Source organism: Enoplosus armatus, chromosome 12 (assembly GCF_043641665.1).
Source record: "Enoplosus armatus isolate fEnoArm2 chromosome 12, fEnoArm2.hap1, whole genome shotgun sequence".
Lineage (NCBI taxonomy): Eukaryota > Metazoa > Chordata > Actinopteri > Centrarchiformes > Enoplosidae > Enoplosus > Enoplosus armatus.
Genome location: NC_092191.1, coordinates 22593529 through 22620879, shown reverse-complemented (window position 1 = coordinate 22620879; position 27351 = coordinate 22593529). Strand labels below are relative to the sequence as shown.

Sequence of the window (27351 nt, the reverse complement as noted above, 5' to 3'; positions counted from 1 at the left end):
GTCATATGCGGTTCGGACTCATCTCTGTGCTGGATGACTTGATATTGATCTTGAGCGCAACAGTTCATTCGTTTTTTTCTGAATTCTGAATTTCATTCTTAGCAAAAAAAACAATCTAAATGTTCATTTACTAGCTATTTTTGGGACTTTCACCCACATCTCATGGTCTTCATCAGTGGATGGAGATTTCTCAAGCACGGTGGAATCCATCCACACATTTCCCTCAGAGCTCAGACTGTCAACACTGTTGAGGTTGAACCGTGAGATTGTGGCGATCCCGTTTCAGACTGGAGGGATGCGTGTATTACTTGAAGCTGCAGCTGGGCCAGAGATATGCTTAACTCAAGGGGGAACGTGGCCAGTGGACCTTTTATGTTTTTTATTAAGAGCTGAAACAATGAGACACATAACTTGTACAGTATCAATAGGACAGGATGAGCTATTCATTTGAGAGATTTTCTTTGGGTCGCTGTGGAGAAGCCAGTTCAAATGAAGGAAAACAGGGCAACTGGTTGGCTTTATTAAAATGTCAATAAACGGATGAATCGTATGAATTTGATTCAACTCTGTTCAGTTGATTGCATTGCAGTCAGCCTCCCTGCAGTCAACTGCTTGAGGCTGCTCTGTGGCACATGTTGGGAACTTGTGGTGCTTTTATATTAAGCAGTTAACTTGTGGTGCATTAAGGCTATGTTGTGCTTCCTCATGGCTCTTTATAGTATTTTGTGGGACCCATTATTAGTTCTAAAACTGCTGCTGTATTAATACTCTCTTGTTCTCTCTCTCCCTCTCTCTCTCTCTCTCTCTCTCCCTCTCCCTCTCTCTCTCTCTCTTCTGGCCCAGAGGTGGATGAGTGCCAGATCAACCCGTACATTTGTGGCCAGGGGATTTGTTACAACACAGCTGAGGGTTACACCTGCCACTGTGATGAGGGATACCGCCTGGACGACGCCCAAACCACCTGTGTAGGTGAGGGAGTCAAGTGGTCAAAGCTGGTTATTGAGGTCAAAGGTCAAAGGTCGTGCGCACGTCCGTTGCTAAGTGTTCTTTATCATGCTAAGGCAATAGCCTGCCCTACTAGCAAGTTGTGTTCAGATACAACAGATATGGGAAATTTTCTTTTCATGCCACTTCCTACTTCTACTGCACTGGATCTCCTTTTAATTCACTACAATTATCAGACAGCTTTGGTTACTAGTTTTTTAATGAATTAAACTACCCAACAGTCTATACAAGTACAGCTGAAAAGTACAGCTTAATTAATCAGTTAATCAGTTAGTCGACAGAAAATAAATTGGCGGCTATTCTGATAATCATTTTGTAATTTTTCAGGCAAAAAACCCCCCCCAAAACATTTCTTTTCACAAGCTGGACTGTTGGTCGGACCAAACAAGCCTTGTGAAGGTGTCACTCCGGGCATTTCTCACCATTTTCAGATTTTTTTTTTTACAAACCAAACAATCAATCAATTAATGGAGAAAAAGAATCAGCAGATGAATCCAGAATGACAATAATCGTCGAGTTGCGGTCCGATACAAATTAGGTCAAAATGAGCTCCACCTCAACCAACTACAGCAGTAAAATCCATGCTTTTACATTAATACATGACTAATTATAATCTAATGATATAATACATAATAGTATAACAATCACAGGGGACATTTTACTACACTGAGTACTTTTACTTTTAATACTTTAAGTACATTTTCCTGATTATACTTAAAGGATCTGAATGCTTCCTCCACCACTGGAGAATGGCAGGATCACATCACTGGCCCTAAGACTCCCCCTGTGGAAAATGATTAAAAAGAGAATGTCTCCCCTGAAATGACTTTTTGTAGGATCCGAATTTGATGCATAAGGTCCGGTAACAATCGGGAACTCTGGGAGGGAGCCGACAGGAAGTCAGCTCAGCCAGAGGCCCCAGAAATGCGTACGCTCCCAGTGAGCAACTTTCATTTGAACAAACTGGGTGCCGCCTTGGAACGCAGCGTCCGGTTCACTCAATGCACCCGTCCAACAAAATGACAACCATGCGTGTTAGCAACTTCAGCTACATGAAGGGTCTTGGGTTCCGTCCAATTGTAAACTGACGTGGTCCTGTGCCGTGTGCTCCGGTGTGTGTGTGTGTGTGTCCAGATATAGATGAGTGTTCGGAAAGCCCATCTCTGTGCTTTGGCGGTCGCTGCCAGAACACAGAGGGCAGTTTCCTGTGCGTGTGCCCGCGGGGATTCCTCATCGACGAAGAGGGAACCAGCTGTGGCGGTAAGTGCCGACAACTATTCCGACTCTGATACATGCACGCTGTTTATTTCTGTTTTACTCATGCTGTGTGCAACAAAACCGACGTAATGAGCCCAGAATTTGGTAGCGATACTCATCTTTCTCTTCCCTCTGAAGAGGACACGTCATCACGAGTTACGTGACGGAACTATGAATATCTGTTTTGAGGGTTGTCTTTAGCTTTTGTTCCGGCCTGAAAACTTTTCTTCATTCCACCACTTTGCCAATTACCTTGGAGCTTGGAAATGAAAACCGATATCAAGTCCACCAGCGTAATTCATATCCCTCACCTACAACAGTGAATCACACGAGTGTCCCAACCGCCTGCATTGTTCGTTTACACTCTTACCAGGAAAGTTGTGGCTGGAACAAAAAAATGTTCCGTTGCCATATTATTCTTTATCGTTTGCGTGAAAACCCTTTTTAATTGAGTCCGAAGAAATAAGGAAATAGAAGATAAATCGCCAGATCCAGGCACATCTCTGCTGTCAACCTGTGAACCATATTGATACAAATAGTCACCTAGCAACAGCAGCAATTCAATTTTATTTATATAGCGCCAAATCACAACAAAAGTCAACTCATGACACTTTACAAATAGAGCAGGTCTAGACCGACTCTTTATAATGTTATTACAGAGACCCAACAGTTCCCACCATGAGCAAGACCTTTGATGACAGTGGCAAGGAAAAACTTCCTTTTAAGAGGCAGAAACCTCGAGCAGAACCAGGACTCTAGGTGGGGGGTCATCTGCTTTGACCGGTTGGGTTGGAGAGAGAGAAAATGAATATAGCTTAATGAAGATAGTTATTGGTACTAAAGGAAATATCTTTGGGTCATTAAAATAAAGGTTTAAGGTGTGTTTAGTTTCTTGCGTTATTCAAGCAAATTTGACCACTGGACTTGGAACGTTTTTGGATTCACCCATGAATATCCACAGTGGATTTCATGGGAAAAGGGCTATTAGTTTTCAATACATTCTGATCTTACAGTGGTGCCTAACAGAACAAAATCCTTATGAATCATCCTCTGGGGATCACAACCTGAACCTCCAGATCCACATTTGGCAATCGGGCACTCGTTGTCAAGACACTGTACCACTTTCTGGACCAGAGTGTTTGATGGTTGTATGCTAGAGGGGCGTTAAAATGTCATATCAGTGCACACAAAACAAAAAGTGCAGCATCAAGCATTAGGACAAGTATGCTATGCACAACCACAGCCTCTGGCGCTGGCCAACACTCGGTCAAACATGAGCTCTGCACACTAACAAGTGCATACTAATAGAATTAGAAGTCAGTGGAATTTTGGACGAGGCCAGTGACCACACTGTTACCAGCGTCTGCACCACCCTCCTCCCTGCTTCAGCCCCCTTATTGGGATATAAATATGAGGCAGTCTGTCATTACGTGGTTTCCTGCCATTTCAATGCAGCTTTCCCCACCCACCAAAATGATACTGAATTAGGGCTGTGAGGGCAAACAGTCCTTATGCTCATTTCCCCAGAACTGCAATAAAATGTCTTCTCCTCAGCTGCGGGAGGATGAGGGGTCAGATTATGACTTCTTTGAGGGGGTTTATGTGGATGTGGACGTGCAGCCGAGCTATCTATTAATAAGATCAATACGAAAACAACCTCAAGAGTTCTTAAACACATTTTGGAATCCTAAAAAGGAGTCGTTAAGCTGTGGCGCAAAGTTAAGACTTTCCTGCCATACATATTTGACTCGTGAAACCTGTCTGCACTGGCGCTATTATTGTATAGAGTCGAAGTACTTCATTTTAAAAGGTTGACTGCCACCATTCGGTCAAAGCTGCGGGTTTGTCAGCTGCAACGAATCGGCTGGAGATAAAAAAGATTCACTCCAGTCATACGTTGATAGGAAGCTTAGACATACTGCTGCATATCATGCGGTCTGGATTGTAGTCATCAAAAACCTTAATGAGACTATCATGAAGATGTTGTATCTCTTCCTTAAACCTGCAGTAACATTTGGGGGGCGGGATGGCCATCATCAAGACCTGGCTATGTATCATAGTATTGTATTTGACAGCTTTATATATGTTATATATATGTTTTTTGGTTGGGTTTTTTTTCACAGATATCGATGAATGTTCAAACAGGACAGTGTGTCCGTCTGGTATCTGCTTCAACGTGCCGGGGGGCTACAGCTGTGGCTCATGTCCTAATGGTTTCTTGGGACAGGGAGGCCAGTGTGTAGGTAGGTCTAAGACTGTGTGTGTGTGTGTGTGTGTGTGTGTGTGTGTGTCTGGAACCTTATTGCAATGCTGCTATTACCCATTACTGTGTCTTAAACGTAAGTTGGGCTAACATGCAAGAAACTGCGTGAGGGGTGTAAACACATATATAATGATAAACAGATTCGCCGCGCTCCACAGCTGTTACTTTTAACTCTCGGTCAGGTATTGTAAGCCTGACACTGTGCGCGATTTTTGACATACAGAGGAGCTGACGTTAGGGACAGTCTCAAAAGAGCATGAAAATGAAAATGGTTCAAGGGAGTTTCTTGTTTCTCATTTCAAACAAACTTTGTTTTCATTTATTTTGGACCCCATCCTGCGTGCATGACCACCTTTCAAAAAAACCCAAAACAAAACAAAACAAATCGCAATAGGGCCTCATGAGCTCATAGACACTTTAGATAACCTCCAATTTTCCCAATTTTTTTAACAAAATCATGCAATAGGACCCGTTCTGGCTTTCCACCAACCTAGTGTTCTATTTTAACAATTGACTTCCACCGAAACCATTAACAGTTTTATTATTTGATGCATTCACTTACATGTAACACGTTATTCATAACAGTATTATTCTATTTTGCTGTTGTTCTAACAACTTCTGGTACAAGCCACGCCCACTCCTGGCACAGATCCGACTACAGATATTTTCGTGGCGTCCACAGATACAGATTGCACAGTCGGCGGCTTTGCCTTACTGTCAGTGTGTACTGTCAGCGTCACTGTGTATTCCTGACACCTCAGTTCTGGGAGCATCCTCCAGTTATTTGGACTTTGAGTTGAATGTACCGTTTCTGGTAGTAGTTAGATTCCATCCTAACCTCACGGTGCGTAATGTCTAGCCATCAATACGTACAGAAATCAGCCCAGGAAACGCGCACAGGATAAAATACCGCACCAATCAAGCAATAAAACCAGCGGACCGCTCCAAAGCACACAGCATGGGCCGGCGTTTTCCTGGAAACCAAAGGTGTGCCCATCTCTCCTCTTTCAGTAGCTTGCCGCTCCCGTATCCCATGTGACGTGGGGGTTAGCTGTGAGGTTTTGACTGTTCACACACCATGCAGGGCAAGCCAAGCCACAGTGGGGTGGCAGTGAGTGGTGGTGGCGGCGAGAGGAAATAATTAGGCCATGCAATAGAGTCCTTTATAGAAGGTAATAACCCAGCTCACAGATGTTTACATGACACTGCCAAACTGAGGGAAATGTCACATCTCCTAGACTGTACGTGTGTGTGTGTGTGTGTGTGTGTGTGTGTGTGTGTCTTAGCTACTTAGACACACGCTGTGTTTTTATTGACTCTTTTTTTTTTTTTTTTACTGCTCATTCTAAATAAGTGGGTTTATTTCCTGTCGAAATGTTTGCCAAGGTAAATACAGAAAAAGCTTGATCCAAGCCTTTTCATAACACCAGGAAAACCAATAATCCAGTTCACACTGAAGAACGGGGATCAATGGAAATGCACCACCGACAGTGCAGGGGCTTCTTTTCTTGCTCAGGCAATGGAGGCGTCCATTTTCTTTTTTGGAGCCATTTGCCAAGACGGTCAACTTTTCAGTCCGTGTTCCATTTTTGTTGTTGTTTATTCAGAATTTGGGTTTTTATTTGTGTGGCCATCAGGTCTCTCAGTTATGATAACACTAATAGGTTTAACATGCACAAAAGTTACTGCTTGGATGTCAGAACAGTGCCACATCACCAAAGATGCTACAATAGCAAAATGCTGCCTCCAGATGAATGTATCAGTTATAATAATCCAATAATATAATATATGATAGTGTAACACTCACATGGATACCGTACATTTTGCTGTATTTTTCAATACACAGCTTTTACTTATTTGGATTTGCAGTATTGCTGCTTTCAGGATCTGAATACTCCCACCACCACTGATCAACACACTGCCGGTGTGAAGTCATTATCTAACGTTATGTCCGCCTCAACGTCTTCCTCAGGATGTGCTTCCCACTCTAGCTCGTAACTGTCATCAGGGTCTATCTAGGGATGGTTTTTTTTCCGATAGTCGATATCCATTTTGGAGCCGGTGAAATACCCGGATTTGTCGAGCTCCGCGGCCAACGCGTCCCTTATCAAATATTTCAACCGCTCTCTCTATTTTTGATACTACAGGCACTGACGTATCCAAACACGTGGTAACTCAGCGATACAGTTGTTAACAGGAATGACTGACTGAACACGGTGGAGAATTCTCCACCAGTTGAATTCTCCACCGTGTTCAGTCAGTCATGAATTCTCAGTTCATTTAGTTGATATTTGCTGAATGATAAAGTAGGACCAACGTTATTTCCACAACCCCCACCCCCACCCCTCACCCCCCCGCCAGTGAGGGGCAAAGTCTGTTTTTCCGTGTTTCTAAATCTTTCAGGCCTCACACGACACCAGGGGACATGTTGGAGCTCATGGCTTTGGATCAGCAAATGATGGACTTTCACCATTTACTCTACAGTTGATTTTGTTGCCACATAAACAAAGTCTAATTATTGAAGTTTAATTATTAAAGACCGATATAATATCGACCAACTATAATATGCCACTCCTGTTACTACGCCTGTGTTTACCTGAAGTGTTAAGCCCTCCGGCATTTAATTAGCACTCGGACTATACATCAAAGTGAGGGGACATACAAACGGTCTTTATAGCAGATAACGGACGTATGAATTCGTCGTTTTATTTAAGAGAATTTCCTGCACATTGTCAGCCTGCCGTTCAGCGACTGCAGTGCCGGTCAGTAATGTGAGAGGAATCCATTGCTTGAACCCTCGCATTGTGCTTATGTGGTGGGAGTTGTTCCATTGTTTGTGTCGTTTCAGATATAGACGAGTGCCAGGATCAGCGGGTCTGCACCAGAGGCCACTGCCAGAACACCGAAGGCTCCTTTATCTGTCAGTGTGGGCTTGGCTTCAGAGTGTCCCCAGCTGGAGACCATTGTGATGGTAGGACATGTAGTCCTATCAGTACTGCATACACGTGTTAAGGCCCGTACTATAATTTTAGTAATAATAATAAACTACTATTTATTGGGTACTTTTCAAAACAAGTGAAGGAAAGTTGGTTAGGCTGGATGGCTTTACTTGTTGCTAAAGGAATCGCTAACTACTGCTAACTGTAGCTGCCGTGAGCTAGCTAGCTGTGCAGCTAGCGGTCCTCTTTAGCTAGTTGACTCTCGGAGCCCGGGCCCAAACACTGCCTCCTCCCGGCGGTGTAAACACCAACACTCCCCTGGTGCTCCGAGCTAACTGAGCTAACGGCAGATACAGTTAGCAGCAGTTGGGATGTGGGCCAATCAGAAGAAAGTGGGCTTTTAGGGAGGGGGGGGCCTTAAAGAGACAGGAGCTCAAACGGCTTTTTTTAAACTGTGAGTCGCGCAAAGCTACTCTAGCGGAGACCCAGAACAAAAATATATAGCTGAAACGAGCATAATACGTCCCCTGTAATAGCTTTAGAAACCACCTCCCAAAGTGGCCACTAAACTTCTCTCTCAGCTCTCTTTTTTTCCATTCTTGACACAAGTATCTCTGTGACTTTTTCACATGAACAACCAAGTGCAACACTATGAATGTCTTCCAAGAGAGACCGGTATAAACACTGTTGCCTTCAGATGTGGTCGGACAACATCGTTGTGCAGTACAAACTACTTCTTTTCGAGCTTGCTTTCACAACACACGCAACGAACCTCCGGAGCAGACCAAGACCCTCCTTTTCAGACAGTCCCAGTCCGGTTGTTAAGTCTGCACCAGAATTGGACTGACAGGTTTCAACCCAGCCCTAAACGAACGGTTCTAAACGGGAAAATGCATATGGCTTATAGTTTACTACTGACCATTTTCTAAAACACAGGACCTCGCGTTTTTCATTGATGAATCAGTTCCATTTTTCTACCTTCCAGGCAATCATTTTGTTTTCATTTCATGTAATCCATCACAGTGAACATGATCAACAACAATATTTATTATTATTAATGTGACACTTTATTTAATTTTATTTCTGTGCCGCATTCGGCACAAATTGCTTTAGATCAAATCTAACTAATAATGACATTTGCAATAAAGCAAGGGTGAATATGATAAAAAAAAAATTTAGATAAACGAAAAAGGGATAAAATAAAGTGTCATATCGTAAAATATACATGATCATTGTGTGATAAAGCAGTTAGCGATATTTTTTAATTGAAGAAGCTACTGAAATTACATTATGCTGCACACAGTGTCCATTGTTGCTCATAATTTGTCTTGCATGTTAGATTTTTTTTCTTTTTAGAAACATACCATGAGAATCCAAATGTCATTGTTGCAGCTTCTCAGAAGCACCTGAATGCACCAATAGGGCTTAAACTTAAACAATGGTTAAGTTAATATTACGGGTGTAAAAGAACTCAAAATGTATGATTCAAATAGATAAACTCCACATGTTCGGCATGCTCTGCAAACTGCTGATCCCAGTACACTTTTGAAAAAACTTTTTGGTTTTGCATTATTATCTTATTATTTTCATATAAAAGAGGGATGGACATTATTGCCCTTAAGTCTAATACGTTTAAAACTCTTTCTGGTTACTAACTTGTAAATAGGAACCTCCCTCCCCCTTTTTGTCTCTTATCGCTGCCCTTTTGATGTCATGGTTTGTCGCAGATGTTAAACAGGAAAACATGTCCGTGATATATGTCTGTTTTATGGCTCCATTTCGTTGCTGATGGCAGACATGGATTTTAATTTACCAAGGACACAGTGTCATAGACATAAATCACTGCACACAGTACTGCAGAGGATTTTACTGTCTTCAGACGTCATTGTTTTTGTGTGCAAATATAGATAATAGTTATATTATGAGTTCTAGAGTGTGCAAACTGATAACTTTATTGTCACCAAACGTGTTTTACTCAAGACAACGACATTTATATAGAGTCATCATCATGCACAGAAAAACAGATCATTGAGATGTAGCTTAATTCATGTGCGATGAATCCAACAAAATATGCTAAAAAAGGTCTTGGAAATGGTCATTGACATATAAATTAATTCATATCTAATTGGACAAATAAAAACAAATGAATTGATAAAAGTATTTCATCGATTGACATTTAAATGGACAATAAAAATAAGAATATTCAAAAAATGACAAATGTATATAGTAACCCATCCATAGGTCAAATTAGAAACAACATAAAACAATCAATAGGTTAATGAATGAATAGATCAAATAAATAATTTACACACTGAATTAAGAGAGGTTTTAATCTGGCATTTTTTTTTCCATTTGCATTTCCATTTTCCAATTAGATATTATTATATTAGGATCGCTTCATAACCATTTCCATGACATTTGTGGTCCTCCATATAAAGTGTCAAAATAAAGGTAAATGAAAAAGTTCCTGTTACATAACGACCTCAAAGGAAATATAAATCGACGTATCACTTGCACACATGTACTTAGAATGAATACCCATGAATACATTTGCATAATTTGGTGCTAACTATTTAAGATTTCATTTGTTAACATAATCAGAACGTACTTTTTTGGTTATGTGAGGAATGACATCCATCTCTTAAAGAATTTCATTATTTCTCGAAATATCTGTTTCAACCTTAAAAAAAAACACCCTCTCACAGGACTGATGTTTGTATGTTCCAGATGTGGATGAGTGTTTAGAAGACGCCAGGCCTTGTGAGGCTGTCGGGGAGTGTGTGAACAACATGGGCTCCTACACCTGCACCTGTCCACGGGGATACCGACAGGTCAACGGCACCAGCTGCAGAGGTGAGCGCTGGGGCAGGGTTGCAATTCTCTCATCCGGGATTTAGATTTAGGCCTGCTTGGATGGACGGACACGCACACACACACACACACATACGCCTCAGTGGATTTCTGTCTCTGCCCTCCCAGATGTTGACGAGTGTGTGGATGAACCAGAGCTCTGTTCCCCTCATGGCGAGTGTCTCAACACAGAGGGGTCCTATCTGTGTGTGTGCGAGAGCGGATTCACTGCCAACCTGGACACACCCTCCTGCGACGGTAAGACGCGACTTCGAAGGAAAGAAACACGCACTCAAAGTGTCACTCAAACTTGCTTTTGAAACAAACATATATATGCCTGACATGATTCTTAAATTTCCAAATACATCTTATTCAAAAATCATCCATGAGCATATTTATTTTACAAATGTACATCATTTTGTGTTTTTACACTGTAGTTTTTAGCAAACGTCATTCAAACGGGAGGAAATAGTGTATTTGTTGGGGACTATTTTCAGCTGCGGATTTGGCGCTCTTGTGAGTATTTTGGGGCAGCAGGACGGTGTATGTGGGATTGAGTCCAAATAAACTGCAGTGTGTGTTCATGGTGATCAAGGAACATGTCTCACGTCCATGTCTCCATTCCCACCCTCTCTATCGCTCTTCGTCACTGCCTTTTAAACAAGAAAGAAAGACATGAACGAAATCCTCAATTTCTTTCACATATATGCTGCTCCTATTCTCTCCACCATGCCGAGAGTCTTGGCCTCTGTGCCAGAGCTTTTTTTTTTTTTTTAATGCCCTTTCCTGCCTTAGAAAAAACAGAGAGAAAAGAGAAAAAAAAAAATTAGAGGAAAAGAAACAGACGGAAGCCTTTGAGCTGGCTGTCTAGACAAGGAGGGATATTTGTTGCTCTGTGCCTCATGATTTATGCAGGGGGCTCAGACTCAAGTGTGTGTGTGTGTGTGTGTGTGTGTGTGTGTGTGTGTGTGTGTGTGTGTGTGTGTGTCTACCTTTATGAAACCAGTTAATGCTTGTCTTTTTTTTATTTTTTTTTTGTAACTTTTTACACCAGCTGCTTCAATCACTGTGTGTGTGTGTGTGTGTGTGTGTGTGTGTGTGTGTGTGTGTGTGTGTGTGTGTGTCTTTCAGTCTGCAAACAAATCGGCATGTATTTGTTCAGCAGATGTTCATCCACCACAGTGCAATTTAAAGTGTTTCACAATGAAATCATCAACAAGGAAAACAAGACGCTGGAGAAACACACAAATACGGAGGCTTGTAATGAGTGTTAGAGAGGAGAGGATGGAACAAATCATTGAAGGAAAAAAAAGCATTTGACATTTCTTGGCTTTGTTTGTTTGTTTGTTTGTTTGTTTGTCCAGATATTGATGAGTGTGGGCTCAATGAGACGATGTGCGGCCCTCACGGCTTCTGTGAGAACAGACTGGGCTCCTTCCGATGCCTCTGTGACCAGGGCTACCAGGAGTCCCAGGATGGCCAAGGCTGCGTGGGTAAGTGTTCCAGAACCCACATACATTTCAAATCATATGCTTACAGTCAAGGTCTTGCACTGTGTAATAATTTGCAAATAACAGACAGAAAACTGGGGAATTACGTCAATATATTTCTAGCAAACAAGCAGCAAACTACAACAATACACTCCACGCCAGCCGTGCATTTATCACGACATCTTCATTTGCAAAATACGGTGATAAAGCAGTTTCCACCCCTGATTTTGCACTAATGAAGCGGCACGTCCCTGTTGGATGGAAACACCTGAGATATCGATGCCTTCAAAAGGGGCTGCAAAACAGTAGAATGAGTTCTTTGCTCCATTTAAACTGGTGGAATGAGTGATTATTAGATTGCGCCTATGACTAACCACAGGTGAGTTCAAGCAATTTCTAAAAACGTGCCAATAATATTGTCCAGGCCGTTTTTTTTTTTTATGCGTAGAATAAGCGAGGATTTCGTCTTTTTTGCTTTTTCCTCTGCAAACAAAATAAATACACATGTGGATACCAAAAGGTGTTTTAATTTCACAATTTCCTGGAATTAATGGAGTATTGTTTGAAAAAAAAAATATTTCAGTAAAGCGGGCCTGCCACTGGATTCAGGGTTGGCTTACAGGCCACAGGGGGAATTCAGTACTCTTTATGCTTACACTTCAACAAACACCTCAACTCCTTACAGTGCTTTCACTTCAACTGGTACCGTAACTTTGCCTGCTGCTTACACTTAAGGCGACACTTCATGTAGCACAGCTTCATGTAGCATTTCCACATAGTGGAAGTATCAACATGTAAAGATTTTGAAACATTTAACAGCAATTACTGAACTTGTGTGGACGCGTGCATTTTCTTCAGACAATTTGGAATTTTCTAGTCTAATAATAAAAAATGTCTCAAATAAAGGCCTGGTTTTCTCTTTAGCTGAGATAAATGAAAGCCCCAACATTTAGGGTATTAGCCTCCCTGTTACCTTTGGCCTTAGTTGTTTCTTCTTCTGAAAGCAACATTGCCAGGTATTGCGGACACACCATCCCAAAGAGGAATACATGAAACTAATGTTGAAAATCAGCGGTTTTCCTCAAGTTTGGTTTGGAATGAGTGTGATCTGATGGGTGGTGGTGTTTCCCCAGGCTAACTGGGCCCCTGCAGCTCCCATCTAGTCCAATTTCCTCCAGCAGGAAGGACTGTCAGGGCAGACTTCCCCCTGCTTAACCCTGATAGAAAACTTCCCCCACTTACACTCTCCCAGTGACCAACCCCACCAAAAACTCTCTCTCTCTCACACACACACACACACACACACACACACACACACAGACTCATAAAATACAGCACCAGAACTACCAGCGCACTCTTCACATATCTCAATACAGTATGTGCTTTATACACACTTACACACACTTCCCATCTGTCCTTTGGCAGTGCTGCTGGGTCCCACCCAAGTTCAGTCCAGCCAGCTGCCTCCACCTAACTGCCAAACCATCACTGTACTGTGGCTAGCACAGATGGACTCACTTACACACACACACACACACACACACACACACACACAGACACACATAATCCTTGAAAACCAACAGTGGTGGTGTACCACTAACCATTTAGAATGTGTGTCGTCTCTCTGTCTTCCTTCCCCTAAATCTATTCCTCTCCTCTTATCAGCCAACTTTCTCTGGTTTCCTCTCTCCTGTTCCTTGCTTTTACACTGCACCATCCTCTCTTGTCTTCTCCTGTGGTTTCCCCTTCTTGCCTCTGAGATTTGAATCTTCACCTTTATCTCCTCATTTTCCCCCCAAGGAGGCTTTGTAGCAATGTTGCCAAAGTTTGACATCGTTCTAATTGGGTTTAGCAAACTCAACAATACGTTGAAGCCCAAAGATTTGGCTGATGACTCACAGATTTATATGAAGGTAGAGGTAGAAGTGCTTACCTTCCGTTTTGCAGTTAGTCCCATCCCTCAGCTAAGATGGCGAGAGGGTATTGCAAAATATCCCACGCAAGCTAGTGTATTATGTCACTTGAGCAACTTTTGCCTACTCTCTTTGGAAGACAGATAGCGGTCTTGCTCCATTCCGAAGGTCCATTGGAGAAATGCTAATTATTTGGCCTGGAGGAAGAGATATTGAGACAAAGGCAACAGTTATTCAATGACACACGCCTTCATTTCTGAAAAACCGCACATGGCTCAGTTGGCTTTGACTCACATCATTTGATTTTATCAAATAAAGACAGTTCAGTAGGGGGTCCTCTCTTTGTCCTTCTGCACTATTTCCAAGATGGAACCCAACTACGATAGTTTTTCCCCTTGCTGTGGGTTGAAGCAGTGATTCTGCTCTCTGTCACAGAGATGGTTTGCAAAGCTCTTGACGTCACGGTGATATAAGTCTCACGTGAGCATGAACACAACTTAAAAAGCCTATCAACGTGGGTATTTCCTTGCAGATCCCAAGATGCAGATCGAATATTTTCCAAAGTTCCAATAGTTTTAACAATAGTTCCTTCATATTTACATGAATTTCCTCGTGGTTTTGAGTTATTAAGAAGCAAAACGACAAGCGAATGATGTTCATTCAAAAACACCATCTGTTTAATTTAGTGTTAAATTATTCATCTTTTGGTCTGAACGCCAAACACCACAAATCTGCAGCCAGAGGCAGATCGTGGCTTTTGCAGTTGAGTTTATGTGTTACGAGTGGAAATGAATAATCCAAACAAATTGAGTTCGTTGGCATTACCGGACCAATCCAACACTATAATGCCTGCTCTTGCAGTGCATTAGAATGCATTTCACCAATAAGACATAAAACGCTAGAAAAGTTGGAAAAGAGCCCCTGTGATCTGACATCTCCCGCACGAATAGACGGAATGATAAAGATATAACTGACCTGTCTAACGTGTGCGCTAGTGAGCGGCGATGCATGATGCTTGATGATGCTCAGTCATGATTGTTGAGAGGCCATTGAGCAGCCTAATTAAAAATAACATTCATCAACCATGTACTTCTGTTCCTTCTCCACAGACGTGAATGAGTGCGACCTGCTGAGCAGCGTGTGCGGAGAGGCCGAGTGTGTGAACGTCGAGGGCTCCCTCCTCTGCGTGTGCCCCAGCGGCCAGGACTACAACGTCATGATTGCCAAGTGTGAGGCCGTTCCCACAGGTGACCCGACCCTAGGCTTTCACACAAATGAGTAAAAGAGCATGGCATCAGGCATCAGGGTGTCTGACTGGTTTCATCACACAAGTCTGTAAAAGGAGCACAAACTTCATACAGTAGATTGGGACACATAGATTGGTCCTAGTGATTCTCAACCATCCTCATCTTCACACAGTTCTTAGTTTAATAAGCTAGGTTGCTGGAGTGTTGAATCTGCAGCTTGTACCGCACAGGTCAAGCAATTTGTAGCTGACCTGAAAACGGAGCATGACTATATTACCCAAATTTGAGATGGACCTTCCATAACAATAAAAAATAACGGCAACTGGCGATGGGATCACTTTGTTTAGCTTCAGACCAGTTGAGCGATGAATTGGCTCCACTGGTACATTCAAAACTCCTATTGTGTGCAATGCAGCTGTTGAAAGTTTGGCCTTTTTCTCCGTGGCAGTCACCTTTGGATCAGGTTGGATTTCTTAAGGTTTTCAGGCGGCCTAAAACGACGCCTACGCGCTCACTATTTGACGCCACTGAGCCGCACCCATTTTATTCGCTTCCGCGCTGTATGTTCATTCGTCTCTCCTTCTCTTCCTCCAATCATCTCGCAGTGTCATCAGTGGAGCGCAAGGAGTGCTACTACCGCCTGAACAACGAGAACCTGTGCGAGAGCGTGCTCACCAGCCACGTCACCCTGCAGGAGTGCTGCTGCACGCTGGGAGCCGGCTGGGGTGACAACTGCGAGGTGCACCCCTGCCCGGTCAATGGCACAGGTGAGGTAGAGGAGGGACAATAACACACTCAGTATCAGACACACCTTGGGCTGCATTTCAGTATGATGATAATACCTTGTAATACCTTGATAAACCGTCGACGCTTGCTTGTGACGTATGCCTACAGTTCCACAGTTCCAAGATACTAATCCATTATTTAGGCAGAGTAAATGTAATAGCTACATAGCCTACCACCCTACCCTAGAGCAGTAACGTGCCCTCAGTCCCTTCCCTTCTTTCAGCGCCCTCCAACAAGGATAAGCTGCACCAGTGGTTGCCTGTGCATGCGCTTGCTGCCGATCGCTTTCATTTTTGTGACTGCAGTCCTTCCTCTGAGCGCGAGTTTCTTTTTTTTTATCTGGAGCATCAGAAACTTTCCTTGGACGTTTCTTTTTCTGGCATAGTCTCCGCCATACTCCTAGTTCCTGTAGCCTACTCGGTCGCTACGGTTGGCTGGGGGTTATTCATTACACATGTCTTGGCAAACAGGCATTCTAGTGTCACAATGACAGGAAGCTGTGAAGTGTATCTAATAGTGTTTTCTCACAGTAAATACTGTAGGTATGCAAACACACAAACACGCCTCAGTGCACGATGGACGCTTAACCTCCAAACCCCCCCATACCTCCATGTCTGTCCCCTTCCAGACCAGTTCAATCAGATGTGTCCGTCTGGAAGAGGTTTTATTCCCAATGGAGACTTGTTGTATGGAGTACCCACAGCTGACAGCTACAAAGGTAAGACTACGTGACTTCTACATGACATAGTGTTTTATAGAACACCTCTGGTAACGGCACTGCTAGTGCAGATTTGCGGTTCTCCCTTACATAGTTCCAAAAGTTCCAAACTGCTGTGAGTGAACTGCAGTTCCCTTGAGTTATTACACCGGTTTGCATCACATTGGTGCTCCCCTGTGTCTTTTTGCAGTTTCAAGTGTCTTGTTGTGCATTATAGGATCGGTAGAACTGTTTTCTGATAGCTTTTGCTAGTAGCTTTTAGCCAGTGTGTAAAAAAGAAAAGAAAGGATTGTCCAAATTAGAGTTAAACCGATTAATGGTCCAGTTTGATATATCGGCAGATGTTAGCTTATTGCAGATACTGTGTATCTGTACCAGGCTATGTTGGCCAATAAGTAACAAGAAACACCAACAAGGTTTGAGGTCGTTTTAGTAACAGTGTCTCCAGAACAGAATGTGTCCACCAGAGACAATCTTGGTCCCAATTCTTAAAAAATGAAATCTAAGGGATCCATATCAAGATTGTTGGTTTTACCATACTACAGACTGTAGTACTATAGTACTACTATACAGTACATAGAACTACTGTAAAGTACTATGTAGTATAGTAATTACTATCAGCTGATATATTGTTATCAGGCTTTTTCAAACTCCCAAATGTTCAGTATCGGCCTGTCTGTCGGGCTATAGTCCGAATTCCGAGTTAGAATTTTGTACACTTTGCCCTCAAAAATTCCCACAATGGAACAAATGTAATTCATCACATTTTATAGATGGGGAAAATGAGCATTGTGCATCTCTACACCTGTCAGTGATGACACAAAATGATGATGATTCACAAGTGTCAAAAAAGAAAAAAACTCCAGAAATAATGCACAAAAACAAAGGGATAAACTGCAGCCTTTTGAGCCTCAACCACATCTAATGCTTTCCTTCAAATGTATTACACATTATTGCCTGATCAGAAGCTTTGGGAAACAGCCTGAGAGCATCGCGATGTGACTTGACGTAACTCTGTTTTCAGCTTTAATGAAAGGGATGAGCTGCTCGAAACAGCGCGCTGATCATCACTTTCAATTCAAACACGTGAAACGTGATCCGTGTGAAAAGTTATGACCTTGTGGTATTGCTGGCATTGTTTTCCATGGAAATACATATGGTGTGTCTGTTTCCTGGAGCACAGCTGATGATGAATGCTACATGCAGATTGTAATTATAAATATATTCATGTTACTGCTACCCTGCTACCATGTGCCTCACCCCTGAACTTTGTGAACATGTAACATGTGATGCCGACTCTGCCTGTTTGCAGACGCAGATGAATGCACACTGTTTGGCCAGGAGGTGTGTAAAGGTGGCTTCTGTTTGGATACCGTGGGCAGCTACGAGTGTTACTGCAAGACCGGACAAGACTACGACCCTGCCAACCTGGAGTGCAGAGGTCAGGGTGATGCACAGCAAAGAGAACGACTGTGTGTGTGTTAAAGATGTTAAAAATGTCCTCCTTTGCATTTTACACACCACGCTGCTCTCCTTGCAGCGGTTTAGAAACGCCACATTAAACATCCATGACCAGACCAGGACAAAACCGGAGCAGCACTGTGCTGATCTGTTACATTAGCAACACATACATCAGGCAGGGCAGAGTCCGGAGCACAGCAGCTGCAGCAGGAGAGCGACCACAGGGTGGACTGGTGGCTGAACCAGGAGGAACATGCACATCCACATGTAATGCTTTAAACAGGATTCAGGCTGCAACCGCACAACGTTTCTGTGGCAGCTGCGTGAATTTCTAGAATGTTCTCGCGGCGCGTTTCTGCATGTCTGAAGAAGGCTGTACACCAAGGTTAGCGGAGGACCTGAAAAAGGTTCATGTACATTAAAGGACTTGAGGCATTAACATTCTAGATCCAGTTTAGTGTGGGCGTAAAAAATCTGTCTCAACCTTAGCAACAGTAGTCTTCTCAAACTCAAGGTCCACTTACTGGCTTTTTCCAGAGCTTTTCATCTGCGTCTTATACAACTCTCCTGAGCACTTTTAGGACCTCTCGCCTATAGCCGTGCTTCCATGGAATTGTCGAGCGACCTTTGAGCAAAATGTTTGTAATGTTGCTTAAAAGAAATGCGACTTAAGTGCGTTTCCATCAACAATGAATAAACTAAGCGTAGTTTCGTCGTTGACGGTATATCACCTGCTCCAGACAAAAGCTAAGCTCAGAGTTCAGATTATTTTGTTAAACTACTATTTTCATGGTCAAGAATTAAGTTTCATGCTCAAATTTTAAACCAGTAAGTGGACATTAAATCCCTAAAAACGCTCTGGAAAAAAACTGGTTGCGAAGACCGTGAGATGCGGCTGAAAGCTTCGGAAAAAGCTAGTAAGTGGACTGTCTTCAATCAACTCAATCGTGATTTCACTCTGAACACCTGTCAGGACGGTCTTTCTTGGGAAAAATCCTGCAAATTAAGAGAAGACCTGCCTAGTTAGCGTGAACATTGGTAAACATAAAAGCAGTTACTGCCTAACACTACAGAAATTTTAAGCATTAAGGACATTAAACTTACAGAGACTACAAAACCTTTTCACCCCCGAGCAATTTAAAGCAAAACGTCTCATTATTGTCAACTTCACATTTATATGTATCTAATCATCAGGTCCCACAACCCTGCATGGAACAACTAGGATGTAAATGGATGGATGATTAACATCCAATCTCAATGGAAAGGACGAAATAGAGGACAGTTTTATGCAACAAAGCAGCAGGAGAGGAAAGGACCAGGTAGAGAGGGTACAGGTTTGGTTATTGGCCAGGTTTGTTTTCTTTTACACCATGTTTTATGCCTGGCCTGAAGAGTCAGAAAACGAGTCCAGATTTGTGCTTTATAAGTGCAAATTCATGAGAAATGAATTACTTGCAGTCGTTCATGAAATTTACATTCATGGAAAATGGGAACAAATCTCATTCCGGAGCGTCTTTCTATGATATTCAACTTTTCATGACGAGCCAGCTGGAGATCTGCGGCCATGTGAACGCCGCAGTCTTTCTTTACTCAGCAGACATACAGTAGACTTTAATAGGTTTTGTTAAAGTAAATGGGGAAAAAAAATGTTCATTGGCTTATATTTCATATATTATATATATATTTTATTTTAGTGTGCTGATGCTGTTTTCAGCAATATAAAACAGTTGTAGGAGCAATTGGAGGTTGAATTGGTTCGGTAAGAGTGGGTTTTCGAGTAAAGAGTTATTTATAGCCAAACAGTTCATTTGTGTGTGCATTGGTCCATGGTAATGTAGGGGGGGGGGGGGGGGGGGGGGACGTGCAGCTGACTTGAAGAAAGTCCTCTGACTTGGCTATTTTTCCATTAAAACTCTCTGTTTGCTTTTCTTTCCTGTAGACATCAATGAGTGTCTAGATGAGTCGGCGTGTGTTGGCGGACAGTGTTTCAACACAGACGGCTCATACATGTGTTTCTGTACACATCCCATGGTGCTGGACCCCAACAATAACCGCTGTGTCTTTGTTCCCGAGGTAGCCGGTAAGAAGGGCCTTTTTTTTTTTTTTTTTAATCTCCCATGCACACAGATTGAACTGAGGTTGATTGGGAGCACAGCCACATAGCCCAAAAGTACAAACCAAAAATGTCCCTCAAACATGTTGACCTTTCTGATAGACTGCAGCAAGTTTGTAAAAAAAACAAAAAACAAAGCCATTTTTTTTTTAAGTATAGTAAATCAAAAATACTTTAATTACAACATTATCTTCAGATACACAACACACTGTTTTCTCATGATCGGGACTCATTACCTCCGGATAATAGATGTCTGTAGGTCATTTTCTATCGAAGTGGGTTTCACAATGGTGTTAGTATGTGAAAACATAATGTTTATTTTATGACCACATGACATAATTTGGTCATTGTGACTAAAATAATGTTAGAATTGAAAGAAAGAGTGATAATAAATAATAAATACAAAAAAAGACTATAGTAAAACTGGGGGAAATACATTTAAAACAAAGAAAACATACATTTCCATACTTTCAAAGATGGCTATAAAGTCTGTAAACAAAATTGCTATCAAGAATTAAATCAAAACAAATTACAACCTGAAAGTATCTTGTAACTTGAAAATGAGATAACGCAAAGACTCAGGACTGAAGTAAAAGATTATTGGACTTCATTTAAAGGGGTGAATTCATGGAACAGCTATAGTGAGGAAATGAAAATATGTAGTACACTTTGTAAGTTTATCATAAATTCAAAAATAATGAAACAAAGAAACCTAGAGATATATGATCTGAATGGCAGCTTTAGTATCTAAGGGATAGTCTATTATTAAGTTTTAATGCTCTGATGTTTCTTTGTGGTGTAGAAGCAATAAGCTGTAGCTTCTGGCTACACCTTTTCAGTCTGTAGAAAACATTTCTGCTATGCCATATTATTTTCTACTGTACCGTTTTGTGGGAAGCAATTGCCTTTTTGTTGTTTGTTTCTTCTTTTGTCTGCAATCATTATCTGTTGCAAAAAAACAAAAACTAGCTATCACGGCCACTTTTGCCTTCCGTACCTTTCTAACCAATACCGATGGAAATGTTGAAAGATTGATTCGGTTTATGTACTTAAGCCCGATTATGGACTTCATTTATTTGTGTTTGGTATAAATAATATATATAACTTATAACACACATTATTGTGTTATGTGTTAAGTAGTAATGCTGTGTGTGTGTGTGTGTGTGTGTGTGTGTGTGTGTGTGTGCAGAACAACACGAGTCGGAGCAGATAGACTACCAGGGTATCTGCTGGCAGACGGTGACAGAGAGCATGTCGTGTACGCGGCCGCTGGGTCCCAACAGGAAGACCACATACACAGAGTGCTGCTGTCTGTATGGGGAGGCCTGGGGCATGGACTGTGCTCTGTGTCCGCTCAGAAACACCGGTACACACCACTGCTGCTCTCATATGTAGCGTAAAGGGAAGGCTCAGATAATGTACGCCCGCGTCTCACATGCTGTTGTGTTTGATGAGCAGCGTTTGCCAGAACCGGCACATAGAAAGTGACTCCTGTAAACTGGCCGTCGAGTATTTGCTGAGCAATTTGCGATTTCAGTGGGCAAGTTGTCAAGTTAGAGTTGAATTGTAAATGCAGTTCACAGCCCAGAGATGATTGTGAGGCAACAAACACAAAATAACTGCCAGATGATTCGCTGCAAACGCAAAACATTCATTTCCCATGTCAATGTTTGTCTTTGAATCGACGAAACATCAAAATGAATCTTGCTGAGATGTGAGATCTTGCTTTATCTCACATCTCAGCTTGCTTTATCTTTTTTTTTTTTTAAAAAGAAAAAGATAAAGTTGTAATTTAAAATTAGATTTAACAATATAGTCTGTGGGTTTAGCTAAGGTAAAGGACTAAAACTAGTCTTTTGTATTTTCTTTTCCTCTGGAAGCTCAATGCTGCCAATATTACAAAAAGAAATTATTTAATCAAAGTGCCATTTGGTTGCACATGATATATGACTATGATTTAGATTTTTAAATCAATTTCATTTACATCATTACTGCTAATATTAAAATGAAAACACAACAATGGCAAATTAAATTTCAATTTTATTAATTGATTTCATTTCAATAAACCCTGTCCACAAGTATCTTCACACACTTCACCATCTACGGCTACAGACCTATTAATTCTTCTTCTTTTTCTTCTTCTTCTTCTTCTACTTCTTATTATTATTATTACAGCAAATGGCAGCTCCTGACATTTCTCATTCAATGATGTATGTCTTCTCTGTCTCTCAGAGGATTATGCGTCCATGTGCAACCTTCCTCTCGGTGACGGGCGGCGGCCGTACGGCCGTGACGCCCTCATTGCCGGCCCGGTCCATGAATATGAAGTGAGCCCAGACTATTCGCCATCACCTGAGCAGCGGGCTGTCCTACCTTTTTACGAGAACGAGGAGCGTGAGTATTTGTGTTTCGTACAACTTGATTTGAATCGGGTATTTACAAAGAACATGAGTTCTTGCTTGTGATGTGGCGAAAGTAAACATATAGAGTTTACCCAGGTAGTAGGCAAAGGAAGTGGCTCCCAACCTTTTTGGCTTGTGACGAAATGAAGCAAGGTCTACTTGTGTCCTTGTCATTGGTTGTTTTATCTGAATGATCACAAGGCCTGATGAGAAAAGGAGGGAAAAGGAAACATTGAAGTCTGAAAAATCCACTGGTCTAAGGTATTTAGCAGTTAACACCATGCCGAACAAGGGAGAACACAGTGGAGAATGAGGTACCAACAATTCCTGGAGTGCATGTGGCTCATTGATATCGCTGCTTCATGCAACTCAAACTGTGAAAGCTTTCATCATGAAATAGTGTGATGTTGATTAACAAGCTCTTGTGATCATTCCGTTTGTCTAGAATGCTGAATGAAGTCGACACTGTTTTTAATGGCTGTAAGTCTATAAGAGGATTGGTTACTGTTGTTGCCATTTGGACTGACTTTCATGGGCTTGGATGAAAGCTTGGTGAAACAGGATGACCTAAGACCTGTTTGCAACAATTTTCCAAGTTAAGCTAAAACGTAATATTCCCACTGGAAGTCATTTTGACCAAATTGTGGATTTTTTTTTTAACCCTTTTTTTTCAGAATCAGAATCAGAAACTGTTTATTGCCAAGTAACATACATTACAAGGAATTTGCTGTGGTCTGAAGGTGCTATTGTTTTGATAACAAATAAGTAGAATATAAAAGCTAAAATAAGAATAAGAATAAAAATAAAAATAAGATAAGATAAGTAACAACAGTGCAGTGACCAGAATAAAGTGAAGTGTCCAGATAAAGTGTCCAGTAGGGGGTGGGTGCGTTAATGTAACGCAGTGGGGACAGGGGTGATGTACGTTAATATAACGTATAACTTGTGTTTGTGTTCTGGGGGGGGGGGGGGGGGGGGGGGGGGGGGGGGGGGGTCAGTGTTGACTGCAGAGGGGAAGAAACTGTTTTTGTGGCGGGAGGTTTTGGACCGCAGCCTCCTGCCAGAGGGGAGGGGGTCGAACAGATGGTGTCCGGGGTGGGAGGGGTCGGCAGCGATCTTCCCTGCTCTCCTCAGGGTCCTGGAGGAGTACAGGTCCTGAAGAGATGGAAGGTTGCAGCCGATCACCCTCTCTGCAGAGCGGATGATACGCTGCAGTCTGCGTCTGTCCTTGGTGGAGGCAGCAGCGTACCAGACGGTGATGGAGGAGGTGAGGATGGACTCTATGATGGCAGTGTAGAAGTGAACCAGCATTTTTTGTGGCAGGTTAAACTTCCTCAGCTGCCTCAGGAAGTACGTCCTCTGTTGGGCTTTCTTGATGAGGGAGCTGATGTTCAGCTCCCACCGGAGGTCCTGGCTGATGATGGAGCCCAGGAAACGGAAGGACTCCACAGTGTCCACTGGAGAGTCACACAGGGTGATGGGGGCGGGTGGGGCTGCGCTCTTCCTAAAGTCAACAACCATCTCCACTGTCTTTGAAGCGTTAAGCTCCAGGTTGTTGCTGTTGCACCAGGTCACCAGGTGGTCAATCTCCCACCTGTAGGCAGACTCATCCTCTCCAGAGATGAGTCCGATGAGGGTGGTGTCGTCCGCGAACTTCAGGAGCTTGACAGACTAGTGACTGGAGGTGCAGCTGTTGGTGTACAGGGAGAAGAGTAGAGGAGAAAGAACGCAGCCTTGAGGGGAGCCGGTGCTGATCGTCCGCAAATCTGAGACGTGTTTCCCCAGCTTCACGTGCTGCTTCCTGTCAGACAGGAAATCTGTGATCCACCTGCAGGTGGGATCAGGCACGTTGAGCTGGGAGAGCTTGTCCTGAAGAAGAGCCGGGACGATCGTGTTGAAGGCAGAGCTGAAGTCCACAAACAGGATCCTGGCATAGGATCCTGCGGAGTCCAGGTGCTGGAGGATGAAGTGTAGAGCCAGGTTGACGGCGTCGTCTACAGACCTGTTGGCTCTGTAGGCGAACTGCAGGGGGTCCAGCAGAGAGTCTGTGATGGATTTGAGGTGGGACAGGACCAGGCGTTCAAATGATTTCATGACCACAGAGGTCAGGGCGACGGGTCTGTAGTCATTTAATCCTGTGGGCCCTGGTTTTTTGGGGACGGGGATGATGGTGGAGGCCTTGAAGCAGGCTGGCACGTGGCACGTCTCCAGTGAGGTGTTGAAGATGTCCGTGAACACCGGAGACAGCTGATCGGCGCAGCGCTTCGTTGTTGCGTGTTTAAAAAATACATCAAGATTTTATACAGCTGTTTGGGCCCATTCTTACGTGTTTTTCCACTGATTGGGTGTCTGTATTTGACACACAGGCTGTGCCAGAAGGTGTGCTGTATTACTTTGAGTGCCATTAGAGGAACATTTTGTCTGCTCGAGTAAACAAAATGTAAATGGATTTTACATTATTACTTGTCCCTTAACCCTGTGTCTGTGATTTCATGAGACTTGGTACATTTGATTATAGACATCTTATTGTCCTCTATGGCTCTATGGTATAAGTACACTTTTATTTATTTATTACTAAGAATTTGTATTTAAAACCAGGGACGGCAGGATCTGCAATCTGGGAGGAGTTAAAAAGGAATCTACCTTCATCGATATAAATGGTTTAGACAAAATATTGGAAATGACCTCTCAGTAAAACACAGTATCATTCAACAACAGCACAAACTGCAACTTCTGAAATGATCATAATGTTGAATCAGCACTTCTCTAAAACAGCACCGTGGACTGCAGAGCTCTTCATTATTGGGTATTATAACATAAATATGCAGATTTCAGCTCCTCAGATGACGAACGCCGACTTCGGTTCTCATTTCATGGCGCTTTGCTGCCATCTTGTGACAGTAGAACTAACAATATGTTACTATGAGAAACTTTAAATGGGATGAGTCCTGAGTCCAGTCCTGCAGTAGCTGAATCCCTCGGCTGGAAAGAAGACCTCGGATGGCTCACAGTGGGGAAACGATAGAAATTGAGAGCCACTCGTGCAAACCATGTGTTTGTATCGGTGTACTCGAAATTTGCTTGGATATATGTATGGTAAAAAAACAAAAACAAATCAGACACTGAGGACAACATTAGAAACGTCTACCTCGGGCCGGTGTTATTGTGGGTTTAACTTTTAATGTCTTGAACCCTGTTGTTGTCTTAGCTGGGAAAGACAAACATGTAAGACAATGTTCCACTGGCCTTTTAGTCTTCCACCACCTGCTATCGGAGAAAACCTCTGTGTGTGTCACCAACCTATGAAGGACTGAAGTCTAGCCCAATTTACACCTCCTCCCCAAAGGAAACATCTGTAGAGCAAGGGTATTCAAGCCAACTGTCACTGGATGACTTTGATACTGAAGAAAGTACCATTTCTAAGCAGGTGTATTGATATCTTCCCAAAGTGTAAGTTACACTGGATCGAAAGACGTGTATGTGTTGTTTTTTTTCAATGTTAATCCTACTAACATCTTAAATTGATCACCTATTGATTTCAGAATGATACGCTTTGTTGCCTTTTTGTGCTGCAGATCCGTACAGGGCATTTGAGGGTTTGCAAGCAGAGGAGTGTGGGATACTGAACGGCTGCGAGAACGGCCGGTGTGTCCGGGTCCAGGAGGGTTACACCTGCGACTGCTTCGATGGATACACCCTGGACCTGTCCCGCATGGCCTGCATTGGTAGGATGGCAGTCACACACAACTAAAAACAAAGAAAAAAAACAAAACACAGCTTTAAAACATCATGTCATGTTTTCATGCTATTTGCTCCTCTGTCCACAGATGTGAACGAGTGTTCAGAACTAAACAATCGGATGTCGTTGTGTAAAAATGCAAAGTGCATCAACACAGTGGGCTCCTATCGGTGTGTGTGTCTGCCGGGCTTCACTGCCTCTGACAAGCCTAACTACTGTGTGGAGGCAGCAACGCACCAAACGTCAACACACACACAGTGAGCACGGACAGACACTAGGGGGCGACAAAAGACATTAAAACCACACGCACAAGCTTGTATTACTATACTTGTGGACGTCCACTAACTTCAACACTAACCTTAAAGTTGAACTCCCTGGTTTGGTTCAGCAGTGACCTGGAGGAAAAGGTTTGGGGGGTCATATAACCAAATCAGGGTGCGTTTTCAACATAAATCTATTTATAATCTAAATCAAACCTCCAGAAGCTAAACTTTAAGTCACGCCTTTGAATAAGCCTAATCCTCGCTCTAATTTAAAAAACAATCTAAATCCGGATCTACCGTTTATCAGTGTCTTTTTTTACTCACTTCTCTTCTGCAACACTATGGATTGTTTTTCAGTATTCCTGTTGTATTATATTTGTTATATTTTCTTCATTTTAGTGGTTTTCCAATGTGGAAACATTTTTAAATAAACCCTTCCTAAATATTATAAAGTACTCCCAATGTTAAGGCCTCATTTTTTTTAAAAAGCAAAAAAAGTATCATTCTTTAAAATGAATCTTCACAGACTGCACTGTTAACACTGTACCTTGCTCTCTGGTTTCTGTGGTTAAAGGAATAGTTCCTGTGTACAAAGGTGGGGCCGGGAGGTGATTATCCTAGCAGGAAGACAGGAGGCAACTTCCTCTTGGAAAGAAAGTCAACAAATGTATTTTCCCAAAATGTTGAACCATTCCTTTAGCTTGAATGAGTAGTGATTGACAGAAGACGGGTCCTAATTATTTGTTTAAAAAAAAGTTAGTTTGGAGGACAACGTGCAGAAATCAAAAGAATTGCATTGAATGCATTGTTGAATCAGAGTGGGGCAAGTAGCCAATAACATGTGCCGAGGCTGGGTGTTTTATCGTCATTTGAGCCTTGCTATCACATTGCATTGCAAATACTGT

The 27351-nt window shown here is 42.5% G+C and overlaps 1 protein-coding gene across 1 annotated transcript in view; it reads left to right on the top strand.

The window, feature by feature from the left end:
- Nucleotides 1–26612, top strand: part of ltbp1 (latent transforming growth factor beta binding protein 1) — a 103672-nt gene extending 77060 nt beyond the window's left edge. The window contains exons 16-31 of the mRNA XM_070916585.1: nucleotides 844–969; nucleotides 2140–2265; nucleotides 4386–4505; nucleotides 7374–7496; nucleotides 10192–10317; nucleotides 10444–10572; nucleotides 11679–11807; nucleotides 14827–14964; nucleotides 15570–15731; nucleotides 16379–16468; nucleotides 17781–17909; nucleotides 19869–20009; nucleotides 21232–21408; nucleotides 22275–22436; nucleotides 26020–26169; nucleotides 26272–26612. Coding sequence (XP_070772686.1) covers nucleotides 844–969; nucleotides 2140–2265; nucleotides 4386–4505; nucleotides 7374–7496; nucleotides 10192–10317; nucleotides 10444–10572; nucleotides 11679–11807; nucleotides 14827–14964; nucleotides 15570–15731; nucleotides 16379–16468; nucleotides 17781–17909; nucleotides 19869–20009; nucleotides 21232–21408; nucleotides 22275–22436; nucleotides 26020–26169; nucleotides 26272–26444 — 2201 coding nt within the window. The 3' untranslated portion in view covers nucleotides 26445–26612. The remainder of the gene's footprint in view (nucleotides 1–843; nucleotides 970–2139; nucleotides 2266–4385; nucleotides 4506–7373; nucleotides 7497–10191; nucleotides 10318–10443; nucleotides 10573–11678; nucleotides 11808–14826; nucleotides 14965–15569; nucleotides 15732–16378; nucleotides 16469–17780; nucleotides 17910–19868; nucleotides 20010–21231; nucleotides 21409–22274; nucleotides 22437–26019; nucleotides 26170–26271) is intronic.
- Nucleotides 26613–27351: the final 739 nt, after the last annotated feature.